Genomic DNA, 22,545 nt, shown 5'->3' with positions numbered 1-22,545 from the left:
GAATTTAGAAATATTTTTATTTTTCACATCTGTTTTTATTATTCTTGTGAGATGAATTGCATTTAATGTGACTTCAGTACCATTTTTCATGGGTATGTAAAAGGAAGAATAGTTTGGTGTAACAGGATGAGTTCACTAGGAAAAAGTATCTAAAGAAAACCAGTATGATACTGAACCATGCTGTCTGTAATTGAAAGCAATGAGTTGTTTAGGTAATGCTATGAAGAGCAGGAATGAGTGAGTTATTTGGGTAAATTATTCTTATTGTCCTGTTCTTGTGCAGGCTGCTGTATTGCTGAAGTCCACATCTAGTCCACCCAGTCTTCCAGACCATGTGCTCCATGCTTTGAGACCAGGAGGACCTTGATGTTCTGAAATGAAGATGGAGGCAGTGGGAAAAGCAGAAGACCTTGTTGATTCAGAAGTTCCACCAAAGACTTCTGAAAAGCAAGAGACTGCTACTAATAAAGACAGACCTATAGAACTTGAGACACAAACTCAGAAAGACAATGTGCCCACTGCAGCAGACTCTGTGGTGCTCTCTTCCATGCCTTGCTTACTGATGGAACTGAGGAGAGACTCCTTGGAGTCTCAGCTAGAATCTACAGAGAGTGATAAGCCAACAGGTGGTCGAGTTTATGAGAGTGACTCTTCTAATCATTGCATGCTTTCCCCTTCTTCCAGTGGGCATTTGGCTGACTCGGATACGTTGTCTTCCACAGAAGAGAATGAACCCTGCCAAGCTGAAGCTGCTGTAGAGGGAAACCCATCTGCAGTGTCTGGGGCTGCAGTTGGGAGGAAATCCAGGCGATCCAGGTCTGAAAGTGAAACTTCAACGATGGCTGCCAAGAAAAACCGACAGTCTAGTGATAAGCAGAATGGTCGAGTTACCAAGGTAAAAGGTCATCGAAGCCAAAAGCACAAAGAAAGAATTCGGCTGTTAAGACAGAAACGGGAGGCAGCTGCTCGTAAGAAGTACAACCTGCTGCAGGACAGCAGTACCAGTGATAGTGACCTGACATGTGACTCGAGCACGAGCTCATCAGATGATGATGAAGAGGTTTCAGGGAGCAGCAAGACAATCACTGCAGAGATACCAGGTAGAGGATGTTTTTTAAACTGAACTGTAATGCATCTGGCATCGTTTCTCAGCTGTCATGCTAAATTAGATGAGTGACACTTGAGGAAAAACCAGAACTGCAGCTCTGTGTAAGTTTGAAGACTGCAGTATACTAACAAGGCATGGGCAAATTTTAAAATCCTTTCTGAGGTTTCAGTGTACTCTTGCACACCAACAAAGCATTGAAATGGGAAATTGGAGGAAGGACTATCTTTGAATTCTGGAATTTTCAGATCTTTTCCTTTGTAAGCCTATATGAACTCCTATCAGTGCTGTCAGATCCCATTAGATGGTGATAATCTTAATACATTCTTAAGATAAGTGGCCAGCTTTGCTTTAATGTGTTAAGACCACAGCTCGGCAACTGTGTTAGAAATAAGATGGCATACGTCTTGCCTGTGTTACAGTAAGGCCCTGTTTGCTATTGCACTTACATTGTGCTTTCAGCTCTATGTTTCAGTGCATGACAAACCTACTTGGCTTTATTGTAAATTCTTGCAGATTGCAGGAGATCACCTATTTTAGGACATAAATATGAATTTGTTTATGCAGGTGCCCAAGCTATATCCACACCTAAACTTTCAACACTTTAGACAAAGCTGTTACCATTTCCCTGTGTCATAAGGATCTATAATTTCTACACTTTGAATTTTCTGACACATCCGTGTTAAGATTGGAGGAAGCGAATTATAGGGGGCTTTTCATGATTTTATTAGCAAAAGAAAGATGAATTCTTCAAGCTTTTTGTCTGCTGAGTCTTTGTTATTTTATTAGCCCAAGTGCTGTGGACAGGATTTTGTGTGAATTCTTCTTGCAGCATATTATACCATAGAACTGTCATCATATAGAAATATTCATGTGGCAATCAAAAATAAAATGACATAAAAATAAACTTTTTCACTTGCCGATTTCTATTGGGTTACATGCCTTTTTGCTTCTTGTGCTAGAAGTTTTTTTTGGAGATAAATATCAGCTTACATAGGGCAAGAACATTTAAAGGAAAACTGTCATAATTAGTCTTAAGTTGCTGAACTAATGTTTGCTAGTTGAATTATTTAAAATATTTTCAGCAGATTTTACAAATAACTGTTTTAACTGACTTGATTATGGTGAATGATTCTGTCACCATGAGAACTGGCATTTTTCCGACATGTTGCTAGGAAGCAGGTTGCACAAAGGAAGTTAATGTTTATTATTAGAAAGTCTGGGAAAGGCATAGTCCTCCTATAATTATTGTGTAGTAAACTTTTAATAGTGATCTAAAATTATTTTTACCAATTTAGTAGTCAGTTAAACTTCTAGCTTTCATAGTTTTGTGCCTTTTTATTTACTATATTTCCACTTTGCTGGGCAATTAAAGCCTGATTTAAAGCCCGTTGAAAAACACTATTCCATCGAGTTTTGGGACAGGTTCCTCCCCACCCCTAAAAAACCCCAACACACACAATAAATCCCCCAAGTTATATTCTTTTTTTAAGTCATAAAAGTACCTTGTGACCCAGGAAGGCACCACATGGTATTTTCAGATCTGCCTAGATTTCTGACTTCCATTGCAGAGATCTGAAACCACTCTGGGGTACTTTTTGTGTTGCTAGGTTCTCTTGCATTTGAGCTCTTGGTCGTAACTACGAAATACTTTGCAGTGAAAAGGTCCCATTGTAGTGTATGAAATAATTAGATTATTTAGTGATGATTACATCAAGGCCAAATTTTACCTGCTATGCAAGATGTGGGAGTGCGGAAACCATCCTGAGAAATAATGACACTTATTCTTATTTTGTAGCATGTATCATCTGCTTGATACTAAATTACATTTAAGACATTAAAACTTTTGAGCTGTCCTTTTGGAATTAGGTACAATGCATACCTGCCACATTGTGGTTTTCCTTTAAATAGAAGTGACTTTGGTTTGTGGGAAACAATCCCTAAGTACAAGAGAAAAATATTCTCTATAGAGATAAGGACAAGGTTGGCCAAAAATGCATCCTGTGCTACTTGTGGGTTAATAACATGTTATGGTTTTAACAGATGCAGCGAAGCTGTGAGTCTGAGTAGGACTCCCAGCTCTCCATTGCAGTGGTAGGTTCACATGCCATTTGTGATCTCTCTTCTTGAAACTGGCAAAGTGCTTAACTTCTTTTTTTTTTTTTTTTTTAAATAGAAAGCCGTTTTAGTGCACTTAGCATTACACTGTGAATATCTGCAAAATGTAGGGATTGAACATGTAGTTAGAAAATAGAGTATCAAAAAGCATTACTGGAAATATAGGCCATGAGTGTCCTCTGCACACAGTCAAAAGCTAAGAGAAAACTTCAGGTTTAACTTGGTACTTGAACTTGAGTGACAAGAAACTACGATGTACCTGTCAAAAGGACATAAGCATTCAGAAACTTTTGCCTTCACTTTTGAAAAAGTCTGCACACGTGGATGCAAAGTGTTTTACAGGTAACCTGTGTTCCCCTTAGTCTTATTGTATTGGGACTCTTCAGCTGTAATGTGGGTTACTGTCTAAACGATGCTGCTTATTGGGACTGATTTTCAAATATCTACTGTCTGAAAAATAGCTTTGCCAACAGAGATGCTCTAAAATTTTTAGTGACAGTTAATTTAAGGTAGCCATTGTGTACAAAGGCTGTACATACTCTGGCTCTTAACCTTCTATTGACATATGTAGTGTTACAGAAGACAGTTTGCTTGTGTGCAGTCTGAAAATTGAAGTGCTACATTTGAGAATACAGTAGTAGTCTTTCGTGTCATGTTACTAAACCTCTTATATCTTAATAGTGCACTTAAGTTTTTTTCAAATCATCCACATGACTGGTTCTGAAATACATTTGGCTAAATTAGTAAGGTAAGGAAAATGTTCAATGAAATAACACTACACATGTTCATGGCATTATTTTTTATTAGCTTCGTTTTGTGCATGTACCCAAGTTGTGAACTGAGCAGTTGTGCAACAGAGTTCTCTGCTGAACTCAAATGTAATGTGGATTAAAATACTGGCAGGTGTGTTTTTCTACTCTTCAGTCTTTCTTGAGAAAAGAGCTGAGATCTTACTGGTGATACTTCAATACAAATATTGTGAGCTCAGTAGGAGTGAACCACAATATGTTATGTTACTCTGAATATAGAATCATAGAATAATTTGGGTTGGAAGGGACCTTAAAGATAATCGAGTTCCAACCCCCCTGCCATGGGCAGGGACACCTCCACTAGAGCAGGTTGCTCAAAGCCCCATCCAGCCTGGCCTTGAACACTGCCAGGGATGGGGCAGCCACAACTTCCCTGGGCAACCTGTTCCAGTGCTTCACCACCCTCACAGGAAAGAATTTCTTCCTGATATGTAATCTCAATCTACTCTCAGTTTAAAAGCATTACCCCTCACCCTATCACTACACTCCCTGACAGAGTCCCTCACCAGCTCTCCTGTAGGCTCCCTTCACCTACTGGAAGGCTGCTATGAGGTCTCCTTGGAGCCTTCTCTTCTCCAGGCTGAACAACCCCAGCTCCCTCAGCCTTTCTTCAGAGGAGAGGTGCTCCATCCCTCTGATTGTCTTTGTGGTCCTCTGCTGGACCTGTTCCAACAGGTCTATGTCCTTCCCTTGTTGAGGACTCCAGATCTGGACACAGTACTCCAGGTGGGGTCTCACAAGCACAGAGTAGAGGGGCAGAATCACCTCCCATGACCTGCTGGCCACGCTTCTTTTGGTGCAGCCCAGGATGTGGTTGGCTTTCTGGGCTGCCAGTGCACATTGCCAGCTCACGTTGAGCTTCTCATCCATGAGCACTCCCAAGTCCTCCTCCTCAGGGCTGCTCTCCAGCCATTATCAGCCCAATCTGTGTTTGTGCCTGCGCCTACCATGTCCCAGGTGCAGGACCCTGCACTTGGCCTAGCTGAACCTCACGAGGTTCACTTGGGCCCACCTCTCAAACCTGTCTAGGTCCCTCTGGGTAGCATCCCTTCCCTCCAGTGTGTTGACTGTGCCACCGAGCTTGGTGTTGTCAGCAAACTTGCTGAGGGTGCCCTCTATCCCACGGTCCCTGTCTCTAACAAAGATGTTGAACAGCACTGGTCCCCGTACTGACCCCTGAGGAATACCACTCATCGCTGGCTTCCATGTGGACATTGAGCTGTTGACTGCAACCCTTTGGGTGTGGCCATCCAGCCAGTTCCTCATCCTCTGAGTGGTCCATCCATCAAATCCATGACTATCCAGTTATAGCAATGTGTGTAAGGGACTCTCAGCCAGGTTACTTGCTCCAAAGAATTGTGTGTAGGCCTTGGATGAAGCATCTTGCAAGGGATGAATTTGGCTGAAGTGACTCAGATTGAGGAATTATATCGGAATGTAGGGAGGGGAAATCTGAGTGCTTTGCAGTAAGATAGTAATTTGGAAATGTCAGATGTCATAACAACACAGAGAAATCCATGGAGCAATTCCATTGCTAATAACAATGAATATGCAGCATATCTTAAATTGTTATGCTGTCAGACTTCCTAAATTAAGTAACTTTGGATTGGGTTGTTATTTAGATAGTACTTAATAGATCCCATAAGGAGACAGTATTGGAGCATTTCTTAGGTGCTGTTTTGTAGGAGGTATTGTCTTTAAAATATGAGTCTTAGCTTCTGACCTCTTTGTGACTGCAAATTTCTTCACCTTTTAACTTAGTGTAATTTCAAAAACTATAGGGCTGTAAGCTTACAGATAGCAAAGGAACTAGTTAGACATTATAATAAATATGCACTTAATATAATAAAAATGCATTTTTAGGCTTGATTTTCTCTTTAACCCTGAAGGCCACTAGGAAAGAAAAGATTGAATAAGGCTTGTTATAAGAACTGCAAGGGAAGCATTTGAAGCATTGATTTGCTGCTACTGTAAATTGTAGATGTACTGTAAATGATGCCTTTTAAAAATAGTATCACAGGGTAATATATATTTCAATATATAGTCTCTTCAGTTTACAGAACAGTTTTGTCAACTTTGACCATGCTAGTTCTTTCTTAACTTTAAAAGCCTAGCTAGATTGTCTCACATATCACCATCAATAGTTTTTATTTGAATTGCAATTAAAACTTATTCAACATTACTTAAAGGTGTCTGACCGTAAGCCTGTGGAAATCAGAAAGACTGCCATTTAGTTACTTGATCTTAGGATAAGATCCCTGACTAAAGACAAATAAACAGAATCATATTGGATGTTCAACACTAGGAGTATATGAACAGAAGGAATATTTTTTTCAGGGAGGAAAAAGACATTGAATATACAAAAGGAACCATGTTTTAGGAAGAAAGTACCATTTCACTTAATTACTTTTAGTTACAATGCAGTATGAGGGCTGTAAATTAGTTGCTGTAAAGTAACTTATTTTTGAGCAGAGGACCTGAATGCTGAATTTCTGGCCTGTCTGATAGGTAAACAGATGGGAGAGAAGACTTAAAAAGTAGGGGTTTTAATAGTAGAGTTTTGGTCCCTGATGGGTAGTATTGCTACTGCTCAGAAATAAGAGAATAATCCTAGGCTTCATTTAGCTGTTACTGGAGGACTTATGTATACCTCATTTAAATAGCTCCTAAAAAGAATGTATTGTTTAAGTAACAGTGTAATTTCATGTGCACGGTGAAATACCAATAAAGATTTAGTGCCTTATGTTTTTATTAGAAAAAATTTCCTTAGGTTGTGCAATGATTTCTCTTGCTCTTAGGATATTTTCTATTATTCTTAAGATAGAGGATCCCACAAGTTTCATGTTTACATATTAAATCGTCAGGTTCTGTTGCTGCTTTGTGTAGTTTAATGTGATGCTTGTCTTGTTTTGGAATTACCTTGGGTCACGTTCGTGCATTCGGAGAGCATGCACGCATTATTTATTATTTCTCAAACAGGTACAGTACATTTTCTTGGGGTTTTATTGCTTTCTAAAGGATTCCTGAGTGAACTCTAAACTTAGAAAAGGCAATGGCATCTATATTTTTTTATTGATAGAGTAAGATAATGAGCATGGTCTTCTCTTCTTGCTGCTAAAGTTCTTCTTGATAATCCCAAAGCCAGTCATTTTAACCATCTTTTTTATGGATAGAAGGGAGGAGAAAAATTTACTTCCATCTGTGCCCTGTCTGGTTTTTGCCTTGGCTAGAATTAATGCTAGAAATGCTGCCCAGCCAATGGCTTGTGTGATGGTAGTTGGTGTGAGGTTGATCAACTCCTACATCTCTTGGGGATTTCCCCTGTGATGTAGCCGTGTCCATCAGACCTAACGGAGAGTGCTTCCACCTCATGTATTAGCACAGCATTCACATGTCTTTTTGTGTTTGTGTCTTTGTGTTGTGTATTCTCTTCATTGGTGGTTAGTGTGTTTTCCAAAATTAGACCAAGAGCTTTGGGCTTGGCTCCTTTAGATGCTGCAATCACTATATCAGCCTTTATCTTGTGTACAATTTTGTCTGTGTTTAACAGTCCCTTATAAAAGGGTTCAAGTATGTAAGTAAAATGCACATAATTATTCAGGTTTATCATTTAAATAGTAATATTTTTGATCACAGCTTAACAGAACTAAATATGTTATCGTATAATGGTTTTGACACCTTCAGTTGAATTTAAAACAGGAATTGCAAGGGAATTGGACTAATTTGGCTTATTTATTAAACAAAAAGACCTTTGTGACAGAATTGTCTGAGAATTCTAGAATAAAAATTATTTTTAAGTCAAAACTCCTATTATAACCTCAGCATAAAATATTATTTTTGACAGTAATACTGTTGGTTAATATTTGCTAATTCCTCCCCCGTTGTCATATCCAAGGGACACAATTAGAAAAGTTTGTTTTCCTGAGTTAACATGCCTTAATAAACAATATTATGTTCTTACTTAATGATGTCTTATCAAATGGCCTCAATGTCTTTAAAGCTGGCTTCAGTCGTGCTGGGGGATCTGGAGGAGCGACCAGGGAAATTCCAGGATTGCTTGACAGGGGCACCGTGTGGGATAGGAACTGCATAGGCAATGTCTTGGAAGAGGCCATGAACTGCTTTGCCGAGATGCAGAGGCAGACAGAGGAGAAATTTCGCATGTGGATAGAAAAGCTAACCCGTCTTGACACAGATGAAGAAAACAAGCACCAACTGGAGCCCAGGGAACCTAAAATTCAACTAGTTGGCCAAAGAATCCCCCCTACCACCCAATCAGGGGCTTTGATACAGATGCCTGATAGCCAAGTACTTCCACAGCAGTCATTTAATTCTTACGTGGGCTATCAAAATGTTGATGCTATGCTAGAATTTCCAGTGACTTTTAATAATGGTTGTCCACCTATCTTTCCAGAGAATGGGAATATTGCAGAGCCTGATCTGAATAAATCATAAAGTTAAAAAAAAATCCAATCTTTGCAATCTTGATGTTACTTTGGATTATGCTAAAAACAAGGTTTGCTTTTCTCTTCCTATATGTTTGTTTTGTTTTTCTCTTTTGGATTTTATTACCGGGGTATTTTGGTTTTTTTTTTTTTTTTTTTTTAATTTATAGAGAATATATATGTAGTTTAAAAAAAAACCACAGCATATCCATGTGCATGTGCCAGCACACACATACAAACACCTTTAAAGGTGTGTGGGAACCACCCTAAGCTTTCATCACTAAACTTGAGAAAATATAACTTAGAATCCTTGTTTAGATACCCCAAAATTGGTAGAGCTATATTTGTTACGATAGGAGCATTCAGAGTATTCATCCAAATGCTCTTTTTGCATGTTAAAACATTTATATAAGAAAATAAGTTTTATATTTAAAGATGTAAAGTACCCTAGAGATCCAGACCCATAACATTTCCTTAACTATCTGTTTACTCCCAAAGTTTTGCAGCTTGAACATGTCGCACATTAGGTTTTTTTCTTCTTCCTTTTTAGGAAGTAATAAATATGCTTACCCTAAAGATTTAACTATGTATAACAAATGTGCACGACTGATTTTTTTTTTTTTTTTTTTTTAAATCTCACATTTAGTAGTTCATTTTCTGTCCAGAGTTTTTATTAATGTCACCGCTGTGTTGTACATGGCATATTTATGGAAGCAGATGTCTTACACTGTGTGTGCAAATACGCACATGTATACATACATATATATATATGTGTTTGGTTTGGGTGGAAGTCATCTCTAATTTTAGGTGTCTGGTTTGCTGTTCTGTGGATCTCCTTCTGAGTCAATGGGAAGAGATAAGCACCTACAGAAGATATCTCCTGGCAGTGTCTTTCTCTTCCATTAGTTGTCTAAACTTCCCTTATAAGCGGTTTAGAATAAATAACTTTTGGCTAAAGTTAGGTGAGATGAATCATACCCAACTGCATGTGCATGCATGACCTGTGCTGCTGCTTCCTTCTGTATATATGATCAAACCACATCCTTCATGCTGGAATAAAAATAGTTGTGTCAGTCCGAAGATAAACAGCCATTGGTGGGTGGATTGAGCCTTGGCACAGGAATTTAAAGGAAGGTTTGATGGTCAGATTAGTAAACACTGTGGTGGTCTGAAGATATGGGTTGCTGGTCTGTGTCAGCCAGCAAGAACTTCTGAACCATGTTTGAATGCCACTTGCAATCATCATTTACTTGTGATGGAGAATGCCAGAACGTTAGTTTCATTTAGATAATACAATAACTTACTGTTGTGTGGATTTTTTTTATACTGATAGTTATTCTGAATAGGCAGGTTTGAAACCGTGATGTTTAAAGTAGGATTAATTTAAACTATATATTGCAAATCTCTATTTAATTCTTACTATTATTATTACACACAGGGATTTTTTGGTCACCTCTCCATTAAGGCCTTTCTTCATGTGAAGTAATTTCTCCATAGCTACCAAAAATGTATATTTATTGTAAGTTAGAACTTGCTAAAAGTTTCTAATTCAAATTAAAATTCTAATAATGGAAATGGAAAGTCTTTGCATAGACATAATTTAAGTAAAGAGAGCACTATAGATTTCTTTTAGCTCTGTTATTTTGCATTTTAAACCACAGTCACTTTTTTTTTCCCTTATTATTTTAGCGTAATTCCTTTTCTTCCTGTTGGAAATAATCACTATCTTCTGTAGGTCTGATTTTTTTTTTTTTTTTTTTTTTTCTCCCTGAAGTCAGTGGGAGTTTTTCCATCAGTTTATATGGAGGTTTGGATCAAACCTGTAACAGGAATTCAAGAAATGCTTTTTGTTATCAGTATAATACTAATACTGGTGTTTTAACATTATTCTTGGCCCAGACTTACTTTTTTTAAGTATGTGATGCTTTCATTAAAAAAAAAAAAAAAAAGCTGTGTTATTTTCAGAGTAACTGTTTGAAAGACTCTGCAGGAGATAATTTTTAACTACTGGAATAAATTCTTTACTGATCACCTTCATGCATAACTTTGATACAAAAATTTTGATATGAGCTTGTAAGAAAACTCCCTCATCTGACATTGTGTGCATTTTTAACCTAACTATAGGTAAAAGTTAAATGAGTTATTTTATGTTTGATTGCAATTTAATGAACTTGTCCTTGTCTGTTTAAAATTTAAGTTCCTTCAGGGAAGATTATTTGCTGATATAAAAAAAAATAAAAATTAAATCCTTCTGGTGTCCATAGATTTGAGAGATATATATACACACACCTTTATGATGATGATAAAAGCAGCATATTTTAAAGCATGACAAGTCTTCCCATGCATGCAGAAGCAGCTTTTTGCAGTGACTGGTTTCTTTTAATGTGTAAGAATCACTTAACTCAGTATATCTGTAAGCATGCCCTTAACCTTTTTTATAAAATAGTATATATATGGAGCAATTAGGTATTTCAAAACAAATTGTGTAAGGAGATCAGTTGAACTTATTTATCTCTCGGACTGAAACAGACTTTTATGTACTGATCTCATAAATGGATGAAAACTTTGTTAGGAATCTAGCCAGTGAAATTTCTGCTAGCTTTCAATGTCTTGGTTACGTCTCTTTAAAAAAAAAAGAAATTATTCACTGTATTAATAGATAAAAAATTGCATTTGGTTATTATAGGCAAAAATGAAAAACTGTCAAACATGTTTATCCATTTATGCACCCAGAAGACTGAGGGAATAGTTCATATTAGATATAATTATAACTTAATTTCCCCACCAAAGCTACCTAGTGTGAAGAACACCTGTGTAAGACCAGTGGTTGTAAATGGGAAATATTATTTTGTTGGGTTGCTCTTTTCACTTGCCTCAAAACTGGAGCCAGATCTTCAGCTGTCATAAATCAGCTCCTTTGAAATGAATTGATTTACACAGTTGAACATCTGGTCCATTAGCTTGTTTCTCCTTCTCTGACCTGAAAGGGGAACCCCACCTTTCTGTTGTTTGGATGTAGTATAACCTGCCTGATGAAGGATTTGGCAGGCTGGGCAATTAAACAGGAGCATCTTTCTTCTTGCTTTGTATTGCGAATTTGAAAGATGCAGAGCACTGAAGAAACCAACCTTCAAATACCAATACTAGTGCCGAGTCTATATTTTAAATGCATGGGCAACAACCTTTGTCATCTCTTCGAGAAAACAGATTCCTAATACATTCCAAATATTTCTTTTTTTCTCTCCTGGAAATATTTTTGCTATATTATCTGGCTGCAGTGAAGTTTGTCATGATTTCCATTATAAGCTCTTATTTTTAAAAGGGCTTTGACTAGAAACTTTCAGGGAGTTAAAATTTCTTCAGCTGAAATTTTAACATAAATTTTAATCTCGCCCATTCCATATTTCATTAAAGCACTCTGGCCTTATTTAAGACTATTTTAAGGTTATCAGAAGGAAACTCTTCTACTTTCCAACCCAGAGATACATTTTTTTGAATGTATGTTTATGCTCACATCTCAACAAATTACTTCAAAACCACCAAATTCAACAAGCAGAGGAGAAATCAGTAGGAGTTTTGCACAGATATGGAGAGTCACAGATGATAATTTAGAGTTATTGCCCTAGGTTTTATACTTCAGAATTGAGTAAAAAACATTTTAGTTTCTTTAAAGAATTTTAGTTATCTTATGGTTTGAAAGAGTAAATGCATTGTCAGATTAGCTGATGTAAACTGGTATAATTCCAGGGAAGATAGTGCTGGTTTAAACCCAGCTGGCTTATTCAAGTTTCTATATTGCCATTTTTAATATCAAATTATATGTTTTCAATGTGGCAGCTGTTTGGGTAATTGAACACCCATGGGACTGCAAAGTTGGGATTTAGTAGCAGGTGAAACACAGCTATTTGTTAGCATTTTTTGTGCAAGTGCAAAAGAAATAAGTCTTTACATAAAAGCTCAATTTAAATGTCACTAAATGTCAAACTGACAATTCAATAAATGAAAAATTGAAGGATCTGCTCCTAGAATTGGACCCTCTGCAGGAATCCTTGGAGATCCAGGGGCTTTATTTAGTGTGCAGTAGTTTTGCAGGCTTTGGTTGCAGGTTCTTCCCCAGGCATTTGTGCTGCTTCCCTCCCTCGAGTGGGGTTTGGTAAGGAAGGTCTATAGGAAATTTCACCCTTCACACATAATTTTATCTGAGGGTTTGGGGTTTTTGCTTCACGTGCTTCTAAAAAAAAAATCTGAATTTTCAGGCTTTATTTAGGTTAAAAAAATTAAAAAATAATTTAGAAAAATAATAATTTTAAAAAATTATTTACAACATAAAACAAATTCAAGTAAAGGCAGTGAAACTTTATTCAGTGTTTCTCTTGCAAAAAAAAAAATTAACAGGGGAGGAAAAAAAGAGCAAAATCTTAAACCTTTCAGATATACTGCTGTTCAGTGTTATTTTTAACAGTATTAGGACAAAATAATTCAGGCAGAAATATACATCTGTTTTTTTAAGTTCACAGTGTCTTTTGGTGTTTTTGCAGGATTGTTAGGTTATTTTATCTGAGCTGCTAGAGTTAAGACTGGAGGACCAATCTTAACTTCAATGAAATGGGATTATATTTGGCAGTTATTTTACAAATTGGAATGTATTTATTATCACTGATTTCTCTTGTTAATATATTTTGTCTCTTCCTTTATCCACATACTGTAAATCTCTTTTAAAAAAATATTTCAAGGGCATTAAGAAATTAAATCCTAGCCTTATTAAAACCAGTAGAAAATTGCTACTAATTTCAATGGGGCTAGCATTTCACCTCGTTAGAAATTGAACTTATTATGCAGTTTTTGGTCAGCAAATCCTTCAGCTGACTTTAAGGGGAGTCTTTGCCTGATGAACATGTGTAAATCAGGCCAGTTGAGTAGATGTTTTTAAAATAATCAAGATCTGCACTGTGACCACTGCATTTACATTTGGAAGCATTAGAACATATCCGCTGTGTAATTTGTGCTGTAGAAGCTAAAATATTCAGGCTGATTGATAGAGATGGACAGTATCTTGCAAAACATGAAGCTAGAAACCGGGTCTTTCTCACAAATTTTATTAGTCTCATAGTGTTAGATCAGCAAAATGAAGGCACCTAGAAAATAGGCTTATTAAGTTAGATGCAATTTCAGAATCTCGCAGGTTGATCAAGCAGGCCCAGCAAAAGTTTTATATCAAGGCTGTACCAGTCCTTCCATGGGAAGATGCAGTTTTTACTTGCAAAAATGTGATGTTTTCTGAAGGGATGTGTATGGGGTGTGTGTTTGCCTGCATTTTCCTCATGTAAGTTGTATTTACATAGGGATTTTTTGGGTTTTTTTAACTGTCATAGCTATGTAAGAATAGGGTGTGATAGTTTCCAAAACCCTCCTGATTCGCTTTTGCAAGTAAAACTGGAGAAGAGATCTGGCTAATATATCTGCTTCCATAATTAATTAATCATTAGGTGGCATCAGGGAAAATAAATCCTATCGTGAGATATAAAGTGCATGACACTTCCTGATATTTTCAATACATAGCCATGTTCCATGTGCCTTTTCTTAATGTACAACAAAAAATACTTTATTATGGATTTCTATATAATTTTGTAAAACAAATCCAAGATATTTTCCATCTAGTCATCAAAAAGCCTGAAAGAATGAATGTTGATCAGCAAGACTTGAATTTTTGAGATCTCTTTTGATGTGATAGATTTAAAATTGATCCAGTCTGAGAACACATACTCATTTGGTCATGTTGTTTTGATTTTTATTATTTTATTATTATGGTTAAAAAAAAAAACCACAAAAACTTTACTGTGTGAAATGAAGGAAAATGTGAGAAAAGTGGATTCATCATTAACTTTTTGTTTGCTTTATGATTTTAGAGAGAACGTTGTTACACTACTGTTGTTTTCTATTGTATTTACAATGTATTCTTTGCCTAACCCTGAAATGTAACCACTGTAACCTGGAATAAATAAACAAATATAAATAGTAATTAAGTGTTTCGTGTTACTAAACAACATAAAAAAAGCACAGATCTCCTGCCCCCTATCTCCCTTGGGGAATTGTTTTAGGGTTCAGCTAGTTTATGCCATTTGAATTGCACATACTTTATGAAACCACAGCCCTGGACCAGGTTTTAAATAATACCAGGTTTGTATTGTTTATCTAAAACAAAAGGTCTGTCATTTCAGCCTGTAGTTTTGTATACGAAGCCTTTCTGTTTGGATCAGTTACTGATGTAAAACTATTTTGGCGAGTCAATGAAGATGAATCCTCTAGTTTTTGGCACACAAAATATGATTATTTTTATTAGTGTAATGATAATCTAATCTTAAAATTAATATAGGTATTAAAGTCCATTCTAAGTTTTGCTTAATCTTGAACTAAATTGAGTTCTCTCTTAAATTTGTGTCAAGTGTAAATGAGGGCAGTCCTAGATCTTTTATTATTTTAAAATTTCTCAGTATTCTCTTCTGTTATAAAAATAAATGCAATTTAGCTTAGAGTACTGAGATGGAGACAAAACAGTGCCTGTATTCACAGTGAAGGTGCAGCAGTGAGGCTGGAAGAAGCCCTGTCTCCTTGGGCTTGTGCGTACCTGGGTGCCTCTGTGTTGCCTTTTTAGCTTTTGCACATTTTGCGAAAGCATTCCTAAACACTATTTTTAAACTCCTCAATAATTTACCAGTTAAAAATAGCTCAGTAATTTGAGGGGAGGGTTGTTTTCAGCAGAGCTGAGTTCCTCTGCTTGTTAACCTTGAGCAAATCTCCGATTGCCTCAGTTTCCTCCATAGGCAAAAGGAGGTTAATGAGCACCTCAAAGCTCTTTGAGATCCACTAATGGAAAGCTTTTTGTGAGAATAAAGTGCTGCAATTATTATTGCTATTATTATTGTACCTGTTCTGTATGTTTTAAAGCTTAGGATGATGTTCACACCTAAATACGGCTCCACATCTCCTCATTGCAAAGACATTGATGACTCCAGAGGACAATTCAGCCCACCAAAATTAGGCTTTTAATTTTGAAATTATTTCAATCAGGAGATTTCAGTCTTTTCCCACTACTTGTAGAGAAAAATATAGCAAAGTTTAAATCCCATCCCTAAGGCTGGAATTCATTTTGGTGAACTTCAGCAGTGTAAAAGTTAGGTGCCTTGTCTAAGGTGGTTGTCTCAGCCCTTTCTGTTTGCTGGGAAAAGAGGGGAGTTGATGATGCTCCAGGCTGAGATTACTTGAGCCTGAAGTTCCTCTCTCTGGCTACAGTGGGAGAGACTTTAGGTGATAAGCTTGGCCCTACATGCTTAAATTTAAGAAAGCTAAAGAGAAATAATGACTTAAAGGACTAAATTCCCCATCCAGGTTCTGCTGACTAATATCTTTTGTTTCCTGTGATAAAGTACTGCTGTGCAGTGATACACAGTTGCTGCAGTGCAAAGGTATGGTGCTGCTTATAGGATCGCTGCTTTTAACCTCCAGCTGAAATTTTACGGGTTTTTTTCCCCCTTTTTGCTCGTGCTGCCATTATAATGAATTAAGAGATAAGAGGAGTGTGGATCTTACAGCACAGTTTAGACTGCTGAACATTGAGATGTGGCTCTGTGAAAAGCATGGGAGGGGCTAGCAAATAAGAAATTATTGAATTTTCTATGTTGCAAGCTTAAAATGAAAGTTGATATGTATAGACCTAGATTTTTGTGCATGTGGCTTCTGATTCAGTTGTGCTGAACAGAATTAGTTTTGATGAGCTGTGTAAATTAAGGGAGAATTGGACACTTGAAAATGCTGTCCCCATGATGACCTCTGCATCTGAATTTAAAAAAAATATATAAAAAAGCAGTCTTTCCCTCCCCCTGTTAACATTAAATGTCAACAGCTGTATTTTGCTGCTGGTACTTATTAACTTTCAGCCTTGTCTTTTTCAAGCATTTATTGCTTTAGAAATTAATTAAAGCTTATCACTAGGGAAATGTAAGTCTTCCAGTTACCTTGGCTTCTCAAAAGATGTGATTTTTTTTTTTCTTAAATAGATTGTTTAAACTACTTACCAGGGAACCTCCTAATTGTGCTACATTAAATTTTAATTCTGGCATGGTTTGCTTTGGTGTCTGTTTTTCTATCTGTTGAAATCCTGTTACAGTCGGTAATTCCGAGGAATGGCTCTATTGTAAAGAAAAGATGATAAGTTACAACTATGGTTGTGGTTAATCCTTTTACCTTTTCAACCTGAAAGCATTTTTTTCAGTCCTTGTTTCCTAGCTGAAGCCGGTTGTCCTTATTTCTTGGTACCATGCATTCACTTTGCATCACATCATGTAGTTGCCCAGGGAACTATTATTTATTCCCAAATTTAATCCCTCCTGTCCCATTCTTGTAGCACTGAAAAGGAAATGGGCTTTAGGGAATGAAGAATTTTTAGAGGACTTCTTTATATGCCTTTGCTGCAACTTTTATCTACTTGTAGTTATCTACAACTTATATATAGGGGGTTGGTTTTGTTGGGGGGTTTTTGTTTGGGTTTTTTTGTTTGTTTTTTTAAACACACATAAGCATTTATTTCTTATTTCTTCTTTTATACATGTTGGGAATCCTAGGATTTGTTGCAGCATCATGGCCATTATCTTGGCCTTGTTGGTCATTTACCGGTGATAGGTACGGATAACCCCTGGTGTCAGGGGCCTTTCATTTCCAAATCTGATTCTGAAAGGCAAGGCTGAGAAAAGCAAAAAATAGATCTCTGCTGTGATTGCTTTGTAAATAGGCATCTTGTTTTTTCCGGATTGTTAAATTGGTGGCTATTACACTGACAAATATAATTACAGTGTGTAAATTACATTGAAAATATTTTTGTCTGTTTGACATATACTAAATTTAAGCTAAGTTATAAGGTGTACTGTTTGGAAGTGTGGAAGATACAAGAGTGGAGCTACAGATAACAAGTTTATGCTTGTATTTCCTACCGATGAAGACTTTCACACAAGTTATTTCTATGGGTAGGTGATGAGAATATCACTCTGCATGTATATACATTTATTATACATTTTTGCATGATTATACATGTAGGAGTGGTACAATTTTGACTTGAGACTATTGGTGCCTTTTGTCCAAATACAATTTTACTTGTGTAGATGCATCTATCTAAAAATAAATTTCGCTTCTCCTTTAGGAGACCTTAGTAAGAAGTGAGATAAACAAAGACCTGAAGGAACAGTACATAGCTCCTTAAATTTTAGATAACCTATTGAAAAAATGGTCAAATAGTCAATATTGTACTTGACCCTCGTATCTTCTGCACTTGATTGTTTATTTTTATAGATCACATTATGTTGTTCACGCTGAACTCTGATGATAAGACTGAAAGAAAACATGCCTCTCATGATTCAGTCCAGTTGTAACTTCTGCATGTAATTAAAAATCATTGGCTTTCACAAATAATTAACTGACTATCAGCCAGCTTAATTTTGAACTCTATTCCATTATTTTGTAATTGCCTTTTAAAAAGACAAAGATTGCCTTTCAGTTAATTATCAGGACTTCTTTTCCAGTCATAATCATCAGCGTTTCATGTTGTGAACAGTTTGGTCTTTAATACATTGGCATTTAACTACCCGTTTATTTTTGTCTGGTCTGTTTTAAGTTTGTAATATAACATTGTTTTATGAAATTGTTGTTTTGGAGGCAGGTCTGATCAGAAATATTTTGTTAATTTCTTCATACCTTGTTGCAAAACTGATCTTTAGTATGACTTAAGCAATATGGTCACTCTGTAATGAAGTGCGTTGCTAATCACAAAATAGGTGTTTCTTAAAATAGTGGGTTGAATTATGTTTCAGGGACATAATTTCAAGTTACAAAAAAACCTCCAAAACCAAAAAAACCCACCCAAAAAACCTCAGTAGAAAAAGCTTTTCAGAGAACTAAATTTTAAACTTTTAGTTCATTGTGTTCTTTCTGTCTTCAACAGCCACTTAACGCTCCTAAAAGAAGCCAGTCTTTCCTGAAAAGTCTTTTTATTTTATTCTTTGTGACTTCTAAAGATTTCTTTAGTCATTTAGTAATTCCGAAGGTCCTATCTTCCTAAACACATTATTCGTTTATGAGTATTTTATATTATCCCATAGAAATTCTACCCTCTTTGTATTATACCCATAACAAAAAAGTCCTGCAGACACTCAATTGCCAGAACTTCCTTGGAGTTAAAGAACTGCAGCTGAGCTTTAGCCCAACCAGTTTTTCTATTTCATACTCAGTTTTGTGTATGAAGTATTGGCCCAAAGTAAGTTTTGATTCTGCCATTTGGGGAGTGGGAACTCCAACTGCTTTCATCCATTCTGAGTCGATAAACTATAGCTAGGATGAGGCATTTGAATTAAAACGTGCATCCTTTCAGAATTACAGTACTTATCCATTCTCTCTTTGCTTCCACATTAATCCTTGTCTTGAATTTTACTTTTTTCTGAGCCTCTTCTGTTTGTAGCATGCTTTCCAATTATAAGTGATTTTCATTCCTCACAAAGAAAATAGTTCATCCTAACTAGCTTTTTGTTATTCCTCAAGAATAGATTTCAGAATCACGTGAGCAATTTTCTCTCCCTCTTTCCCCCTTCACTTTGGTGGCCAAAGATGCATATAGTAATCATATTGAATTAAAAGCATATTTATCACTGCACGTTATAGTTTTGTTTCTTGTTATTTTTAATCTTAAAAAAACACCAAAACGTTGCCATTTTGAAAAATTCCCCTGTCCTTGACAGGTAAATGTTACATAAGGAAAGTTGCCTAATGTAAATTTATTGTCACTGGGTCAGTTATATCAGAAAGTTTTATTTAAGCAACCCTAAAGTAATGTAAGCTGTCACTTGAGTTTTGTAAAATTCTCTAGTTAAATGTCTTGCCAAATTTAATGTCCTGTAACTTATTATTTTTTATTTTAAACTGAAGGTTTAACATTGTAAATGTAATATTGTCAGATATGGAGATGTTTATGTGTTAATGTAAAAGATAATACACAAGTAACTGATACATCGATAAACGTGTTTTCCTTACATTTGTGTTTTCTGTGTATGCAAAGGTTAAAATGTCTCTGTAATCTCAGAGAATGTTCATTAACTCAAGTGTAATAATTCATATAATTTATAGTTCTTTAAGAGCTTCATGTAGGAGATTGCATTAATCCTTAAACAAATTATTTGTACTTCTGAAAGTGTCTTTCATAGTGTACTGACTTCTAATACACGTTGCTTTTCTCTCCTTCTGCAGATGGAACTCCAGTTGTAGCTCATTATGATATATCAGACACAAACTCAGACCCAGAAGTGGTAAATGTGGACAATCTGTTGGCGGCCGCAGTAGTTCAAGAGCACAATAATTCTTTAGGAAATCAAGACTCGGGATCTACCTGGAGAACCAGAGGGCTGCTAGATGAACTGAGTGCTGATACAGGTTTGTTTAAATTCTCTTCCTCCGACATTCGTTCCAGCATCTCCCTTTCTGGCTTTCAGTATTTTTGTAGTTTATACAGTACAGGTGGTTATTAAAAAGGTCTGACATTCCAAAATACAACTGATAAAAACTGACAAAGATTCCTGCAATGTATTTTTGGCACTAATTTTCTTAATTATTTTTCCTCCTTCTTTTCTCTCTAATTACTTCTTGGAACTTAGGTCTGGGGTTTTGGTGGTGTTTTTTTTTTTTAAATGAGGGTGAGCTAAGCTTGTTACTGAATGGTTGATTATGATGACCCATGCCACCAGCTAGTAAACTGATCATAATCTCATTTTAAGTATTGTAATCGTCTGTGTGTGTCTTTTTTGCTTGTCTCTTTATTTCTTTAAAATACAAGCATTAATTATTCCCATATTCCATCTGCATTTCTAACATACCTTAGAAAATTGGACAGAGCAGCAGCAGATAAAGGGTGAAAAGGTGCTGGTAAGTGGACTTAGCATCAAGAGACAGCAAAGAAATTTCCTTCAATAAAGCAAGAGCAGGAATACTGTGGAAGAATTCAAAGTTCATGTAGCTCATAAAAATTGTTCAGCTTCACCAAGTGCTTGCAACTCTTCACTAACAAAAGAGTTAAGCGACAATGTGAAATGCGACTGTTTTGAATGCAGAGAGCTAACAGGGAATACTTCCTATCAACTTCATCCTGATTTTTTTAGCCACATAACACATGGAGCTGTGATGAAACAGGAAAAAGGACTTCACTGAGAGGTTCAAATTAACAATTTATTTGGACTTCACTCACAGGTCCAATACGCCGCTATTGCAGGTTCTATGTGTACAATGGCGATTACACTATTGCAATTTAAAAGCAATTCGCGGAATACACTATTGCAACCTACAAGTGATCCCGAAAAGTAACAACACAAACCACAAGCACGCTAGATATTAATACCTTAAAAGAGTGCACCAATCATGATCTTAATAGCACACCTTATACCATACGTATGTTTCTTAATCACTTACCCTCTCTCTCAGGTAAGGTCGCTCAATCCCTGGGAAGTTACCCTGTACAGCGTCCTGGACAAGGGGGGGACGAATCTTCTACAGGCCAGCTGTATCGTTGGAAGATTCCCCATTTTCCTCCTCAAACCTTATGGTTTATATTTCCTGATTTGGTGGGGGTGCAGGATTATGCCTGCGTGGATTACACTATCTGGGATATTTACCTCTGGTGGTGTGATGGCTAAGTCTCTGTTGCCAATTTTGTGATGCCTAGCACTCAAAGTCATGGGACTAGTGGTGGGATGGGACTCAGGGCATTTTATTTGTTAAGGGAGTTAAGGCTCCATTTGGTTTTGGTTCTTATTGTGATGCAATCTTGAGACAACCCCGGGCTGAGCCGTTTTTGCAGCTCCCCCCAAGTTATCTCTGCATAGACAAGGCAAGGCGGAGATGAAGCTGAGTTGGATGACAACTCCCTGCATCTCACCTATTGTGCTCTGAAACCGGTTTGGCTGGGTGCTCCCATACAGGAGCCTTGCCTGCAGTGGTGGAGCACAAGCAGGTTTTTGTTTCGTGTTGTGTTTTCCAAATGTAAGCCTGCTAAAGGGCACCTACATTGGAAGCTCTGAGCCGCTTCTCAAGGTTTAGAAGGCTTCCCAGTGACAGGACGAGAGGCAACGGGCACAAGCTGGAACATAGGAAGTTCCACTCAAATATGAGGAAGAACTTCTTTCTGATGAGGGTGACAGAGCACTGGAACAGGCTGCCCAGGGAGGTTGTGGAGTCCCCTTCTCTGGAGATTTTCAAGACCTGCCTGGACGCAATCCTGAGTAATGTGCTCTAGGCAATCCTGCTTTGGCAGGGGAGTTGGACTAGATGATCTCTAAAGGTCCCTTCCAACTCTGACAATTCTGTGATTCCGTGAAATACAAGTATGTGGCAGATTTTGAAAGAAATGTTCCACTATTATATAGTGGACAAGTTGACTATGCGAATCTCTGTTGCGTTATTTTCACTGTGGTCTTTGGCTGGATGTTGTTGTAGCCTTTTTGAAGCTAGCCAGTGTTTTCCAAGCTCACAGGATAGCAGCTGACTGATAGTTAGCTATTTGACCCCTAACAAGCCCACTCCTTTATAAAGTGATTTATTAAATGATTAGAACAGCTGAAATTAACTTTATTATATAGCATTAATGGATTAGTACTTCAAAGGAGCATAAGGAAATAAAAAGTAATGTTTCTTACCAAGCTTTCTTCCACGTTCTGCTTACGAGTACAATGCTGTGATGCAGGTAGAAATTTATCTTCCTTCCACCTATATCCAAGGGGACTTGCAAGGAAGAGGTTAGCAGGTAAAAGAAAACTAAAAAACTTCAAGAAACTTTTTTCCTCCCTGACCCTATGGGAACGTGTTCAGACAAATATGCTCATGGTGCTATGGCCATTTCAGCGTCTGAAAGGATGAATCTGTTTTTCTTCCCGCATACATCTTGACCCAGAGCTCTGTAGCCTCCGTACGCCTCTGACTGCACATTTGTCAGCACTGGCCTTTTCTTACCATGTCTGGGATTGCGTGTTTGGAAAGCAGAGTTTTC

At 36.9% G+C, this 22,545-nt stretch overlaps 1 protein-coding gene across 2 annotated transcripts in view; it reads left to right on the top strand.

Moving 5' to 3' along the window:
• Positions 1 to 283: 283 nt before the first annotated feature.
• The window catches only part of LOC141476661 (protein ARK2N-like), a 71,873-nt gene continuing 49,611 nt past the window's right edge, over positions 284 to 22,545 (top strand). Inside the window, exons 1-2 of one of the 2 annotated variants that reach the window (XM_074165458.1) lie at positions 284 to 1,100; positions 19,761 to 19,943. In XM_074165458.1, coding sequence (XP_074021559.1) covers positions 377 to 1,100; positions 19,761 to 19,943 — 907 coding nt within the window. In that variant the 5' untranslated portion in view covers positions 284 to 376. The remainder of the gene's footprint in view (positions 1,101 to 19,760; positions 19,944 to 22,545) is intronic. The other variant, XM_074165459.1, reaches the window with a different exon arrangement.

This window comes from Numenius arquata, chromosome W, assembly GCF_964106895.1.
Source record: "Numenius arquata chromosome W, bNumArq3.hap1.1, whole genome shotgun sequence".
NCBI lineage: Eukaryota > Metazoa > Chordata > Aves > Charadriiformes > Scolopacidae > Numenius > Numenius arquata.
Note: the sequence above shows the minus strand (reverse complement) of the source record. Positions and strands in the feature narration are given on the sequence as shown.